The sequence below is a fragment of the Oppia nitens genome, unplaced genomic scaffold (assembly GCF_028296485.1).
Source record: "Oppia nitens isolate AA-2021 unplaced genomic scaffold, nextdenovo-longstitch-racon4-pilon3 scaffold6_pilon_pilon_pilon, whole genome shotgun sequence".
NCBI classification, from domain to species: Eukaryota; Metazoa; Arthropoda; class Arachnida; order Sarcoptiformes; family Oppiidae; genus Oppia; species Oppia nitens.
Genome location: NW_026533250.1, coordinates 4319953 through 4336681, shown reverse-complemented (window position 1 = coordinate 4336681; position 16729 = coordinate 4319953). Strand labels below are relative to the sequence as shown.

Here is a 16729-nt window from a genome sequence, read left to right as displayed (position 1 = left end):
TATATAAGTGATACATAAGTTATAAAAATATTAAATATTAGACAATTGCTTTATAATAAGAATAATGTTATAAATTATCTAATATATTAAATAATGAATATATTGAATAAGTCTAAAATATTTACTTTAGATTATGTTTGTATTTAAAATTTGTATAATAAACGTTTGCGATATACTGTATTTATTGATTAACTATATATATATATATATAAATTTTACAGTAATAGTATATTATTAAAGTTTTTTTCTTTATATTATTTTTATTGTAAAATAAAAGTATTTATTGTTATTATTGCTTAACTAATCATTGCATAGTTTTCAGCAAATAATAAAATTTAGGTTTTATTTATTGATAAGTCTTACAATTGACTACATATATATATAATATAATATAATATTTATATATATAACTAATCTATATATAAATTTCTTGCCTTTCCTTATTTGATTTATTCAGTTAAGCCAAGTATGTGACCCATCGGGTGCTGCACTGGTTGGTCACTCGCAACTAATATATAGCTCACACACACACACAAGTATACACATACAGCACACACACATACACACAGTTGGATAATGACTTTACATTAACATCGATGGAGAAGAGATATGAAAGCAATAGACATATACAGTGAGATAGAGATAGAGAGACAGTGTGTTTGCAATATATATATATATTTATAGGATATAACAAGTGATCTGAAAAACGTAAACCAAAGCCAAAAAACGTGAGTTAATATTACTGATTGAGTTGATTACTATTAGTTGATTTGAAAAGCAAGAAAAAAATAAAATAATTTTTTTTTTGGGCAATAGATCTATCACTGCAAAGATCAATGCCTTTTTTGAAAGAAAGAAATAAAGATTAAATTATTAAATATTATATAAAATAATAATAATAATAACAATAATAGTATAATATTTAGCATTTTATATATATATATATATATAAATCTTATTTTTGTTTATTACAACTTTGTTTGTTTTGTTTGTTTTTCTTTTTTCGGGAATTAAAGAATATTCTGTTGTATGAGTGAGTGAATAGTGAAACAACAATATATCAACAAAAATGACCAAAACTTTTGCCAAACGACGGCAAACGGAAACTACGAGTCAGAGTCCGCATCGGACGGCGACTACAACAACAACGACGGCTACGACGACGACGACAAGTGCGGCCACAAAACGGGGCAAAAGTAGCGAACCGGAGCCAGTGGTCACTCACGGCAGGAATACTAGAGCCGGAACTAAATATAATTTAAGTAATACTAATAATACTAGTAATACCTCAACAAAAGTGCAATCAAGTAATGCCAATAATAATAATAGTAAAAATAGCGCAAAAACTGTTAATACCGTTAATAAATCTAAACAATTAAGTAAAACAAATACAACAAAGAAGTCAAATATAAGTAATAGAAGTAATAATAATAATAATAATAATAACAGTAATAATAATGACAGTACCACTGGTTGTCCCTCAACGACATCGACACGTTCGTCACGTCCAACGACAACAACTACGACTACAACGACTAGTAATCAACACCACAAGCGATCAAAAGATAGTAATTGCAGTAAACAAGAGTTACAGCAGACATCGTCTACGACGACGACTAAGTCAACAGCAATCGCATCGACCGGACAAACGACGGCAACAAATAGGTCGACGACGACTACGACGGCATTAGCCAAGTCTGGAGCCAGAGGTCGTGATCACAATATCCAGACACGAGCCGCAAATGTTGCAAAAAGTAGGTCCAAAGCGATTGCAAATAAGATTACAATTTATGAGCCGTCGATTGACACCTATTCTAATGATTCAAATGAAAAATTGGACGAAATTTTTGACGATTTAAGTCCACAACAGTTAGAGGGTATGGACGAAGACACCAAACGTATTCAGGAAGCGGAGGCAGCGCTCAGAAGTCTGACCGGTGATATCGATATCAATGCCGACGACACGGACACGGAAGATGTCGATGAAACGGATAAACCAATGTTTGAGAATTTGTTTGCTAAGAAACAAGAGTCGGAGAAACAGGAAAAGTGCGCTACAGATGGTGTGGCCAATGCATGGAAAGACGTGGTCACACTCAGCGCTTCATCCAGTTCTTGCGGCAGTCTATCGGAACCGTCGCCACACAATTCGCCGCCCGTCACACCCGACGGTAGTCACGACGAAAATGTTAACTTTAGTCCCATCGATAGTCGGGCGTCGGTATCGACTATCAATGAGACGACGACCACTGCTGATGAGATCAATGATCCAAATAATAATAATAATAAGAGGCATTCATATCAAGAGATCGGGACTACTACTGATGACGACAACAACAACAACAACAACCAAAACAAAAGTCAAAACAATTTCAATGCAATGGAGAATCTGATGAAAATCGAGGAACAGTGCAATGCATACATACAGTCAAATCAAAGTCAGGAACAACAAAAAGATTGTAATAATAATAATAATAATATTAATGAGAATAATGACGTTACCGATGATGATGAGGACAATGATACTGAAGACGACATGTATAGTGATGAACAACAGCGAACCAATTACGAGGAAAGTTCTGCTAATAATAATAATAATGGAAACAACGGTTGTTCGCTTATGGCGCCAATGATCGCACATTTAGCTCAGTCAACGCCACATCAAAAGTCGTGTTCAGATCAAAGGCCTACTACTACTACTACTAATGTGGCGGAAACGGTCGGTCAAAGACAATACATCAAAAGTGAAGAACAGTTTCCGAAAGGCTTGTGTCTTATGGATAATAGCGGTCACAATCAGCTCATGAAAGCACAACAACAACAACAACAACAGCAACAATACTGTAGTTCCGCTCAAAGTCAAAGTTTTGGTGCATTCAAAGCCAAGACACCGGAGCGTACATACTTTGACTGTAAGTATCAAAAATCGATGGACAGTAGTATATCATCGCCGGTTAGCTGTCAGTCGACAACCGGTACATACATGTCGACAAAAGAGGCGCCAAACGAGTCGACAACGACGACGGCGACGACAGCTATGAATATTTGTCACCAAAATCTAATGACAACTACTAGTGGACAGCAATTAGTAATGTCGACGTCGACTGGTATTAGCAGCCAATATCAGGAAGACGAGACAATGACCAGTGCATCCAATCTGTCATTTCCAGGCAGTCCTCCATCAGGTTAGTAGACAAACACATAACTTCTTAGATCATACCTAATCATTGATTGATTTTTTCTGACAATATTTTTTTATATATATATATTTATACTAAAAAAAATCTATTGTTTTGTATTGCGTGTGTGTGTGTGTGTCACCAATCTATAGGTCAATCTTGTGGCGGCCAATCGATACGTTCGCCATCGTGTGAAAGACGATCACTGCATTCGCCAGATCCCGAAGGAAAGGGAGGTGAGTACAAGTAACCACTGGCCACCAACACCAGTGTTAGCTTTTTTTATTTAAAAAAAACTACCAATGCTTTAGGTTATGTTATTTATAATATATAATTTTTTAATAATGATAACTAACTAATAGCGCAAATAATTTACTAGTATAGTACCGGTATATACAGTATTGATATATTTATAGTATATTATGAAATGATAAATTGCGAAGTTTCGGAGCTTTCTATAATTTTTTTAATTTTTTTTGTTAATTATTATTATTATTATTATATTGAAATCATTAACATTTAAAATGCAAATATAAAACAAAAACAACAAAAATGCAACAATTCTTGCATTTGATTAATAAAGACCAAGTCTTGCGCCGTCACGTCATTTGTCGGCATATTTTATATGACTATATATATTATGTATATATATATATATATACAGTATATATATATATATATTATGATTGTATACTGAAAATGATGATTAACTAAATTAAAAAAACACTGTATTTCTGTATATATATATATATATATATAAATTAATGTTTATATAAAAACAAAGTATATATTTATACAGTACTTATTTAGTAAGCTATGGTTTCTATTAAATTAGGTTTTTAAAAGCATAAATTAAATGTCAAATTCCCGACATTTGATTAGCTTTTAGCTGATAATTTTATTTTATTTTTTAATTTTTATTTAAGTAGATTTCGAAATTGTATGATTTTCAGAAAAATTATTATTATTATTATTATTATTTACTTTAGTAATTTGTAACTTTGTATATTAAAAATTAATAATAATCAAATAATAACCAAAAATATATTATTAATAATTTTAGCATTAGACGAATATATATATAGTATTAAACGTGATACGAAATTTTAAAATAAAATCTTATAAATAAAAATTAATTAAAATTTATTTATTACAAATATAATTGTAATACAGTATATTATATATATAATATATTTGTAAATGTGTATTAACAACAACACCAACAACAACAACAAAAATCTAATTTAACCAAAATTAGACTTTTAATTTATTAAAGCGTTAATTAAAAATATGCCTAATTATTATTATAAATATATGATAAGTTGTTTTTTGCTGGTGCATCATATCATGTGTGTATGTATGTATGTATGTATGTGTGTGTGTGTGTGTGTGTGTGTGTGTGTATGTATGTATGTCTTGAAATACTACTTGAAAATGTTATGCCATCCTAATTAGGCCTACAATTTTCATCAAACACACGGCTCACGGCTTTGCTTTTCATGTATTAAACTTATATATATAATAATAATATTATGTATAAAAAAGAAAATCGTAAAGAAAAATAATTTGCATTAATTGTAAATTAGTTAAACAAAAATGTTAAGGCATTAGGAAAAGGGAGAGGAAGAGAGAGAGAGAGAGAGAGAGAGAGAGAGAGAGAGAGAGAGAGAGAGAGTTTTACTTGAAATTAATGTTAAAATATTAATAAGTTATTTGAATGCAAAAACAAACTTATGAGCCGATTCTGTGCATTTTGTTTTATACTTTAAATACTGTTATTTTATTATTAACAATAAAAATCTATGGCTATTGTACTGACAGCTATTGGCGTCAAATGCTATTTAAAGTAATTGTTCAATAGTTTTAACTTAAAGAAAAATTTTTGAATTCAATAGACTTATTATTATTAGTTGTTTTTTTTAATTTCTATTATTTAGAATAATTATTAATAATTGACTTAATTAACTACAGTATATTATATATATAAGCAAATTATTTCATACACACCCACATAAACATTAAAATTTAAACTATTTTGTTCAAACATTAGCCATCACATTGACATCCATTGATTTGTTATTATATGAAATATTTGAAAAATGTTTGGTTTTAAACTGTGACACTGGTATGTCATGAATGGCAAAATAGTTTGACAACTCTCTCTCTCTCTCTCTCTCTCTCTCTCTCTCTCTCTCTTTAAAAAATTTTAGTCAAATATTTTACCAAAAATATTTTCAAACAAAAATCACAACTACAGTACTACTACTACTACTACTACTACTACTACTACTACTACTACTACTACTACTACTACTACTACTACTACTACTAGTATATATCACAGATAACTAATAAGTAAAATGTATTGAATTCAGTAAATATTATTATTATTATTATTATAAAATTGCTAAAAATCTATAATATTTGATATCAATTTAAAGTTTATCAGTATATTCTTGAAATAACATAAGTAAAGAATTTTTTTATCGACTAAATTATAGTTGAAAATATTTTTTTTAGACATTCAATAGGTTTTAAAAAATTATATATATTTTTGTGTGAAATTTTTTTGTGGTTGACTATCATTGATAGATTGTGTGTGTGTTTGTAATATTTATATTTAGTGAATTGTTATTTATAAAATTTCTATTGAAATCCAATTTTTATTTGATAACCATATTACAAATAATTTAAATTTTGAGAAATAATTTATTTAATTATCAAGATAATAATAAACAGATATATAATATTAGTTTGTTTTAAATTTATACATTAAATTATTATGTATAATAATCATAATAATTTATAACAATATTATTTTATATTATAATAAAATATTAATGTTTTTAGTATATCTATAATACGTCTATATATTTATATAAAATTTTTTATTTTTAGCTATAAATTTTTAATTATTTATTTTAATTATTTAACGGAATGTTAATCGACATCAACATTATATAATTTAGATTAGTTAATTTTTTATTATTATTAAATATTACATATTATAAATAGTATATAAATTTTATTTCTTTTTATTATAAATTTATTAATGAATATAATATATTAAAGATTTCAAAATCTTAATTTATCAAAAAAAAAATCATTTATTTTATGAAAAATATGTGAGATTTTACACACAGAATACTTATAGTAAATAATATTAATTGATTATATATTAATTGAATGTCTACTAATGATTAAATATTAAATAGATTATAATATAACTTATATTTGAAACTTAATTTAATTTGGAAAGCAAATCAAGATTTCTAATGAATTGTTTTTTATATTTTATGATTTTATATTATATATAAATTATTTTTCTTAAGAAATATTATTATTATTTGTTAATCTCTTTTTATTGTGATAATATAATTTTTACGAGAAATTTTGTCAAAAATAACATTATTTTTTTTGAATAACAATTTTTTGTGATTTCCTGAAAGATTCCGTATATTTACTCTTTATATATAAATTTTATATATATATTCCTATATAAGGAAAAAGTAAAATGACATAACTATATATGGATATTAAAAGAAATTAAATGACAAAATGTTTCAATTATTATAGTTTTTTTGTGTATATGTCTATTATAAATTTTATATATTAGTTATGATTAGTTTGTAATTAAATTTTGGACAATCAATTTATTTATTTATATATACAATTTACTAAAAATGTTTTGATAATTTCCTGTGAAAAATTTAATATGAAATCAAATTTTCTATTTAAAAATCTCATACAAACTAAATATAAGGGAGACCTCTCTCTCTCTCTCTCTCTCTCTCTCTCTCTCTCTCTCTCTCTCTCTCTCTCTCTCTCTCTTTCTCTCTCTCTCTCTCTCTCATTCAATTACTCACACACACACATACATACATACATACACACATTTATATATACAACTAAACAATAGATTTGATAAAAGGATGAACAGTTAGCTAACCACTCCTACCCGTCAATAGAAATATATCCAAAAATGAAAAATACTTTGAATTTTATCGAAACATTTTTTTGTTTGTTGATCTGCAACTATACACTACTTTAGTACAGTATTATTGATACCATATATTATTTGTTGATTGCAAAATAGTTTTTCAGTTGAAAATTATTATCAAACAAAATAATAATAATAATAATATAATAGTTGGAAAAAGGTTTTCCAATATTTTCTTTTGTGTCACCAAAAAAAGTGTAATTTTCAACAACAAAAAATAAATAAAATAAATTACAGAAAAATTTATTTTATTTTATTTTTTGGGGGTAACAAAATGTAATTTTATTGGACCACCAAAATGTTTGACGAAACTTATCAATAAATCTATAGTTTAGTAGAGAGAGAGAGAGAGAGAGAGAGAGAGAGAGAGAGAGAGAGAGAGAGAGAGAGAGAGAGAGAGAGAGAGAGACCTCAGAAACATATTGTTTCTATATTTTCCTGTTTTGTTTTTAATATATATATATATATGTTTTAATTATAACAATAATAATCAGTTAATAATATCATTATTATTAATGAAAATGATTTCTGTTAAGCTAAATGTGCATTAATTAATAATAATAATAATATATTTATTTTTAAAAAGTTGATATTCATTTCCATTTTTATCATTAATACCTTTTAGTATATTATGTTTCGCTAATAATTTGTTGGTTTGACTGCAAACTTGTGATATCAGTGAGTGAGTGAAAGAGAGAGAGAGAGAGAGAGAGAGAGAGAGAGAGAGAGAGAGAGATCAGTGATTAATTTATTACTCATATTTATTCATTATTTAACACTTTTATATGCTATAGAAATTTATATATAAAAATATTTTAATAGATTATATAAATATAGAAAGCAAAGGAAAGTGAGGATAAATGAAGTTTTACTTTATTAATATTAATAATAATAATAATAATATACATGTATTATATATATTATTATTATTATAAGCCATCAAACATTTAGCTTTTATAAAAGTATTGAAAACAAATCCCAAAACGTAAATTCATTTTATTATTATTATAGAAAATTTTTAAGTTACATCATAAATAGTTTATTATTTTTATTATTATTATTATTAGTTTTAGTTTAGTCAAAATAATATTATAGTTTTAAATTACTATATTTTCAAATGTGATGATAATATGTGAAAGAGAGTTAGTTATTGAGTAATGATAATATTATAATAATAATAATAATAATACCAATAATAATAGTAATGTTTAAAAATTCAATGATTAGCTTAAATACTGTATTGTTTTGCACTGCTATGCCTCTGATTGGATGAATGGATGGCTCTCTCCTATTGTATAATCAAACGGTGATAAACAATAGGACCTACAAATGTATAGTAGACTATATGAGCGATGAAGTATATGAGCGATAGGGACAGGGATTTATGAAAACTATAAAATACATGTGTGTGTCATACGGTATATACTGTACTATATATGTATATAAATTTTTATATATAGTTATATAGTTTTGGTATATAAATCTTTGTTTGCAATGTTGTTTAAAATTAGACATATATTTGTCATAAAAAGCAAACAACATTTAAATTGCTTTTAAATTATTGAAACATTTTAATCGCATTGTTTTTTTGACTAAATATACAACTCTTATAAATAATGTATTAATATTTGTTTTTTTTCAATATTCTCTAAACTTTTATCATAAATATATAAATAAAGTTAACTTTTTTTCTTGACATTTGTTTGATTTTATAGTTTAAAGGTTTTTTTTAATAAGTTTTGTCAAACATTTTATTACATATAAAGTACAATAATATAAAATCTTGTGTATCAATGTTTAAATGAGAAAACTATTTAATTTGAAAACCTTTTTTTTAAAAAAACTTTTCTAACAAAAAAGTGATTAATTATCAAAAACTATTTAAATATTAAATAAATAATTGACAACAAAAAATATATATTACTTAATTAACAAATATATTGTCCTATAAATGTAAAATGTTTAACACTTTTTGGTGGAATTTGCTTCAATCGAGTGCTTTCAATAATCTTTATAACATTCAAGGTATGGCAATAAACAAATCATTTTTCATTATTATTATTATTATATTGAATTGAAAATATGTTTACTATTTATACAATATTTATATCATTTGAATAAATATTTAATAATTTTGTTGAAATAGTTGACAAAAAAAGTTAGTTAATCAATATTTAATATAGTATTACAGTATAACTAGTTGCTTCATATACAGTATATATTTGATATATTCAATATTTAAAACTTTTTTTTTTAAAAGTTGAAAATTATAACATAAAATATCATATATTAATATTTTAGACAATATTTTTAGTTTTTTTTTCTGTTAAAAAAAGTTTACTCATGTATTATAAATTATAATATCAAGTTTAGTGATTTTTTGGTTATATTAGATTTAAATGTTGTTAAAAACGATTACTTTTTTAAAAAAATACACGTATGCTATACAGTGAAAATTGTTTTAAACGCTAAACTTGTTTTAGAAATTAAATTATTAATTAACTAACAATAAGTTGTTTAATAGTAATTTTTTTATTATTTAACTTTAATTATTAGTAAATATGTATTTTTTGTTTAAAATGTTAAAAATTAATATACATAAAATTAAAATTTTTAAATAAATTTATTTTTATGTTGTTATATCATATAATTATGCGACAAAATCCTTAATTTATGGTTTATTTATTAATAATTGTAAGTTTTATATATTTAGTAATACATTATTACGAGTTTATTTTTAAATTTCATTATTTTTGTTTTAATCCGATAAATAAATATACAAAACTTATAAAAGTAGTTAGTATTTAGTTATTTATTGTATAAAATTAGATATATTATTAATTAAAAAAACAAACTATTAAAATAGCATAGTTTTTTTAATAGAAATTTTTGGTTACGAAAGTTTTATAATAAAAATAATTATCATTAAACAAATTTTTGGTGTCACCTAATTGATTAAAAAAATAAAATAAAAAACTAATTATATTTCTTTATTATTATTTTTTGTTATTATTATTATTAATAATAATAATAACACTAATAACAATAGATTATTTTATAATGTATAATAATATTTATAAATTGGTTGTTATCAAAGTCACCAAAAATATATAAATTATAGTCTATGTGTTGTTTGTAACAAAAACAAAAAAAATCAGTTTTAATATTATATATATATATATATATATATATATATATATATATATATATGACAGCCTAAAAATTAATGAAGTATAATACAGAATATTTATAAAACTACAGTATATGTATATATATTGTACATAAAAATATAAGTTAATATTTAAATAATGTATTTATTGCCCATTATTTAACTCTTTGAGCACAAACGGCTGCAAAAATATTTATATTATTATTATTATTATCATAAAGTTTATCTCATTTTAGCGATCATTTGATCCTTTAATAAAACATTAATTTCCTAAAACTCATTGTTTTGTCCCTTAATTTTACTCGCACTCTATTAATACATACATAGCATATATCATACAATAATATTACAGTACTTTTATATACAGTCTATATATATTCAATATTTTATGCTCTTATATACATATATAATATATATTGTAAATTATTATACAATACAAACATAACTCTTTTCACAGCGCAAACAGTGATGAACTCCCGGTGCTATTATTATTATAAAATCATTGTAAATCAACTACTGGTCTGTAGTACAGTAGAGTTACAGTACATTTAGTATAGTTTTTATATATATTTTTATATATAAAAAATTAATAGTATTTTAATGCGATTTCTAAATTAACAAAAATCTATTCAATTAAAGTCAATGTTTTTTATTAAACAGTATATATATATAATATTTGTCTCTCTTTCTATGTGTATGTGTTACTCAATATCTCTTGTTTATGGTTTTAAAAACATGAAAACATTTGTGTGTTTTATTATCAAATTATATTCACTTCATTTATAATTACGGTCTGAAAAGTGTATTAAAAAGAGTTATATTAAATGAAAAATTTTTATATCTGAATAGCAATTGTAAAACGAAAAACAATTCTTTGTTTTCAGTAATTTGTGATAATTTTTATTTTTCACACAACTATTATCAGTTTTACATATAATTTGTTTCCGATTTACTTTTTAAAAATTATTACCGTTAATAGTATTATTAACTTTTATTATTATATCAATACTGTATATTATCGCAATATTTTATGCATTGTATTAATAAAATAATATAATAAAATTTATGGAGTAAATGTAAATTTTATTACTAATCTTTAAATGTATAAAAATGTCTAGAAAACTGTATACTACTAATAATAATACAATATTATTGTCATTAATAATATAATTAAATTTTTATCATTATTAATAATATAAATAATAATAATACTAATTAAGTTTTTATCTCTCTAATTAAGTTTCTAAAATTATTATTTAATAAATTTAATAATAATAATGTTTTGAACATATTTTTTAGCAAACAAAAACTTAAATATTTAGATTTCAATTATTTAATTATTAATAAATAAATATTAGGCGATAACAAATGTCCGACACCGGGATGTAATGGTTCGGGTCATTCTACTGGTCTATACTCACATCATAGAAGTCTATCGGGTTGTCCGCGAAAAAGTCAAATAACACCAGAAAGTTAGTAAAAGTTTATTATTATTTAACAAAAAAAAAAGTTTTTTTAAAAATAAAATTTAATTTATTGATATAATTAATGAAAATTACTAATCATTATTTTTTAAATAATTTTATTATTCACAGTACTAGCAATGCACGAAACAATATTAAAGTAAGTGTTAAATAGTATCCTATATTAAATTTATTGAAATTTTTTGCTTAAATATTTTTGTATATATATATCATATATATATATATATATAATTATGATTATTTATCCAATAGGTGTCCAACACCGGGATGTAACGGCAGAGGACATGTCAACTCATCGCGCAATTCTCATCGCAGGTCAGTCCTAATACAATATTATAAATACATTATATAAATAAATAGTATAATTATTTTGTATGAATGTATTGCTTAATAATACGATTTGTGTTCACAAAAAAAACAATTTACAGTCTTTCTGGTTGTCCATTGGCCGCATTGGACAAGATTAGCCAAAAGGATAAGACTCCCAAACTAACTGTTCCCACCAGTTGTTTGTCGCCCGCCACACCCACACCACCGTTGTCAGTGGCATCGGTATCGCCGGCGATATGTGCGCCCGTAATGACCACATCGGATCGTGTACTGCGACCGATGTGTTTTGTCAAACAGTTGGACATACCGGCCGGAAAATACAACTCAGGCCAATCGGCCAGTTATGCGACGCCGCGCACCAATCTGGCCAAAGAGCTGGAAAAGTATAGCAAACCACAGTCCGAGTCCGAGTACCCGATGACAGCAAACATGACGGCTACTAGTGTTCAACAATCACAGCAACAACAACAACAGCAACAGTATTGTCGACCAATTTTGGCCAAAATTAACAAAATTGAACACAACTTTCCGAATAGTATACAAAACTATAAGTAATAAGATTTATATTTTGTTATAAAAAAAGATTTAAACATTTTTTATTTTATTAACATTTACTATAAAATTAAAATTATTTTCACAGGTCTGAGCACACATATGGCACGTGTCAAATGGTCTCACCCGGCGCTGGTCAGAGACAAATGGGTCCATCGGTTCTCGATTTGTCGACAAAAAGTGATGACTCAAACTCGTCATCAATGGACACACCGATTGATAGCAACAAACTGACTGAACAGTGGTTTGTAATTCAAAATATTCTGCTTTTTATATATAATTAAATAATTTATGACATATTTCTTCCCTCTATTTAGTCTCTATTCAAAGCACCCGAACTATCGAGAGCCGAGTCCTTTGACCGAACCGTTGGATTTCTCTGCGGGAACTCATACTTCACAACAACAACAACAATCACAACTTAACTTATGTGTCAAAAATGAACCCATTTCTGGCCAATTGTTGACATCAACGTCTTCGCAGATCAATAGCTGTTCACCACATTTAAGCCTCAATTATCTGCCACTAAGGAGTCCATCACCAGAAGATTCGACCCGCGGTTCGAGTGTCCGATCGTACAGTAATAATACGGACGACTATAGTGATTCCGAATCTGGTCCGACTCCATCTAAAATGATGAGACAATCGCTAAACCGAGTCAGGGATGGTAGAGAACTGCTACAGTGTCCGACTATTGGCTGCGATGGTATGGGACACGTGTCAGGCAATTATGCCACTCACAGGAGGTTTGATTAGACAAAAAAAATTATTATAATTTCATTGTTGTCAATATATTTATATAATGTTTTATCATTTATTTCATTGAAATCTGTCAGTCTGTCTGGTTGTCCGCACGCCGATCGTTCCGTAGTTCAGGCCCAACACCAGGAGCTCAAGTGTCCGACTATTGGTTGTGACGGTTCGGGACATATCACTGGAAACTATACGAGCCATCGAAGTCTGAGCGGTTGTCCGCGAACTAAACAGGCAAAGAAGGGACTGTTGGTTCGCGAAATTGAAAAACAAACGGACGCCGAACCGCTTCGGTATGTAAAACTCTGGGACATACATCTACTACTACTACTACTACTATTACTACTACTACTGTATAAAATCATTAGCACTTTAATTTTTGAAATTAGATTTGTTTATTATTTGCAATTTTTTTATTTAATGATAATAATGATAATAATAATATTGATAACAAATTTGGATGATTAGTCTTTTTTTATATATATATAAAAAAATTTATCTTAATATCGGCTATAATTATACGGCTTTTTAACATACTTTTCCTTTTGCTATCATATTGTTTATCTAATTAAATGATGTGCCCTACCGGTGCACACATACACACAGTTGCCCAGTGCCCAATTGTGACGGATCGGGTCATATAACTGGCAAATTCACTTCACATAGAAGGTAGATATATATATATATATATAAACATATCATATAACCTGGATACAATTATATTTATATGTATATGAAAAATAGCATATTTAATGGTTAATATTGTTTTATTTTAATTGTTTCATTTTTCACCAAACGTACCCTTGATATCATATTGCTTGTTATATATCATATATTTTTGTCATATATTTAAATTTATTTGAAAACTATTATCCATTCAATCCATTAAAAACTATAACTAAAAAAAGTATAATCCATTTGTTATGTTATTCTAATCATTCAATCATTTAATAATCTATTATATGTATATTGATTTAGATTTTTTTTCATTAATTTTATATCCTAAATATGATTATAATTTATTTTTTTTAAAAAACAATTTTACAATTGTATAAAAATTTGCTTATTTAGGTAATTGTTATTTTTTATATGTTAATGCTTGTTTTTAATGCAATTATACGATTAAACAACAAAATAATATTTAAATGACATATAATATAATTATATATATAAACAGTGCTTCTGGATGTCCAGTGGCCAATCGTATCAAATTGAGAGCCGAATCCATATCGCAAGACATACCGGTATTGCCCGTCATTGAGGAACGACTACCGGAAAGGATTGTTGTTAAATCACAACAACAACAACAACAACAACACCAACAACTTCAACAACAACTGTCTAAAACTGATGGTCCGGTCTGTCCGACACCAGGTAAATGAAAAAAATTTAATTTGCGGACTAAACTCTTAAAATATATTTATTTTAAATAAATTATTTACCACATAAAAGGCTGCGACGGTAGTGGTCACGCAACCGGTAGTTTTCTAACACACCGGAGCCTATCGGGCTGTCCCCGAGCCAACGGCGGCGCCAATGTTTTCAAGTCGTCGAAGGCATCGATGAATAAATTGGATGACTTAACAAATACCATAAACATAACCAACTTTTCACCGCACAATCAGATGTCGTACTCACACTACGACACCAACAACAACAACAACGGTGTACAACAGCCGTCGGTTTCCCTAATGGACACCAGTCATGAAGATATGCGTGTTTTGGACGACGAAATTAGCGAACTCAACGAATATAATACCAAAATGGAGTCCGAAATGTTAAAACTCAAGCTCGACATCAATCACATGGAGGAACAGGTGAAGACATCCGAAAGGGTATGTCATGTCGTGTTTGTAATGATAATAATTGATAACAAATCATTGGTTATTTGAAAAATATATTTATTATTTTTTTATTTGTTGGTATTTAAGGAAAATCACTCTTTGTCTCAAAGGACTGTTCAACTGAACGACTATTACGAGTCTTTGCGCAATAATTTTATCACTTTCTTAGACCAGTGCCGTATACCCAACTTCACCGATGATAAGCCCAATGTCGACAATTTTGATTCATATCTAAATAAATTACAACAATTGTGTGTCGAAAGCTATAAGGAAGAGAATAGAGGAATCTTTTCATCGGTCAGACAGGCCTTACAGGACTTTCCTGTCGCTATGTAAGACCCCATCTCTCTCTCTCTCTCTCTCTCTCTCTCTCTCTCTCTCTCTCTCTCTCTCTCTCTCTCTCTTAATAAAACAAATATTTTTTTTAATAATTAACTTTTAATTAATTATGTTTTGGTTTATTTTCAGACCTCAAACTCCTGGTTGGGTTCGCTCATAGGCTAAGAAATGTTCACACGATTTATAAATACATTTATATATATATTATATGCAGATATTTGTTGACTAATTCATCGGTAATTTGGGTGTTTAGGACAATATATATACTATATATATAATCTCTTTAATATGACATCTCTATCTCTAATCAACAAATTTACTAAAAAATTATTTTAAAAATAATAGATCTCATGTAAATTAGTTTATAAGTCATTATTACCGGTAATTTTATTTAAAATAATAATAATATATACTCTATTCAGGAAAAAAATTATTAAGTTTCTTATTTTATAAAAATTAGAAACTTTTTTTTTTAAAAAAATATAATTGTATTTATTAAAAACAAAAATCAATTGACAATGAACAATTTAGCTATAGTATTATATCAACATCAATAACAAAAATATACAAAAGTATTGTTTGTAATTGAAATTTTTAAAAAAAACATCAAACATCTAAATCATTATTAATTTAATGAAAAACATATGGCTAATTGTTAAATTTAAATATTAATATAAAAATATATCAAAATGAAAAATTTTAGGAAAATATAGACATTTATAATTTTTCACTAAATGATAAAACAAATTGTGATAATACTTAATAAGTTTTTCTTCAATTCACATATATATAAATATAAATAAAATACCAGTCATATAAATATTCATATAATTATAATGAGTATTTAAAATTGAATATACAATTAACAAAAAAAAACAAATTTTTCAATATTATAGATGAGTTTATTTAAAATATAAAAAACATGATTTTCAAAAATCAGTGTAAATGTTTACCAAAATTAGTATTAATTTGATAATATAATATATGTGACATAATATTTGATAAAATATTATTTAATATTTAATTATTTGCATCACTAATAAAATATACCATTTATAAAATTTAGATGATATTAGTGG

General features: G+C 26.1%; 1 protein-coding gene across 2 annotated transcripts; it reads left to right on the top strand.

Moving 5' to 3' along the window:
- The first annotated feature begins 486 nt into the window (after positions 1-486).
- On the top strand, positions 487-15864 carry LOC128962925 (myelin transcription factor 1-like protein). Of its 2 annotated transcripts, XM_054309345.1 has the most exons (15): positions 487-728; positions 1017-3185; positions 3332-3415; positions 11707-11820; positions 11944-11971; positions 12085-12147; positions 12261-12713; positions 12803-12958; positions 13032-13460; positions 13551-13760; positions 14074-14136; positions 14645-14841; positions 14920-15302; positions 15399-15643; positions 15780-15864. In XM_054309345.1, exons 2-15 carry the CDS (start codon positions 1070-1072, stop codon positions 15808-15810), a joined length of 4572 nt encoding a protein of 1523 aa, XP_054165320.1. In that variant the 5' UTR covers positions 487-728; positions 1017-1069; the 3' UTR covers positions 15811-15864. The 2 variants fall into 2 exon arrangements, with proteins under 2 accessions (XP_054165320.1, XP_054165321.1); XM_054309346.1 differs by lacking the exon at positions 14074-14136.
- Positions 15865-16729: the final 865 nt, after the last annotated feature.

What these genes read in the sequence shown, in the direction of transcription:
- LOC128962925 (XM_054309345.1), top strand. Translation starts at nt 1,070, where the DNA reads ATGACCAAAACTTTTGCCAAACGACGGCAAACGGAAACTACGAGTCAG. An exon ending in ACGGACGCCGAACCGCTTCG is followed by an intron (nt 13,761 to 14,073) that starts GTATGTAAAACT and finishes ACATACACACAG; the next exon opens with TTGCCCAGTGCCCAATTGTG. An exon ending in TCCGGTCTGTCCGACACCAG is followed by an intron (nt 14,842 to 14,919) that starts GTAAATGAAAAA and finishes ACCACATAAAAG; the next exon opens with GCTGCGACGGTAGTGGTCAC.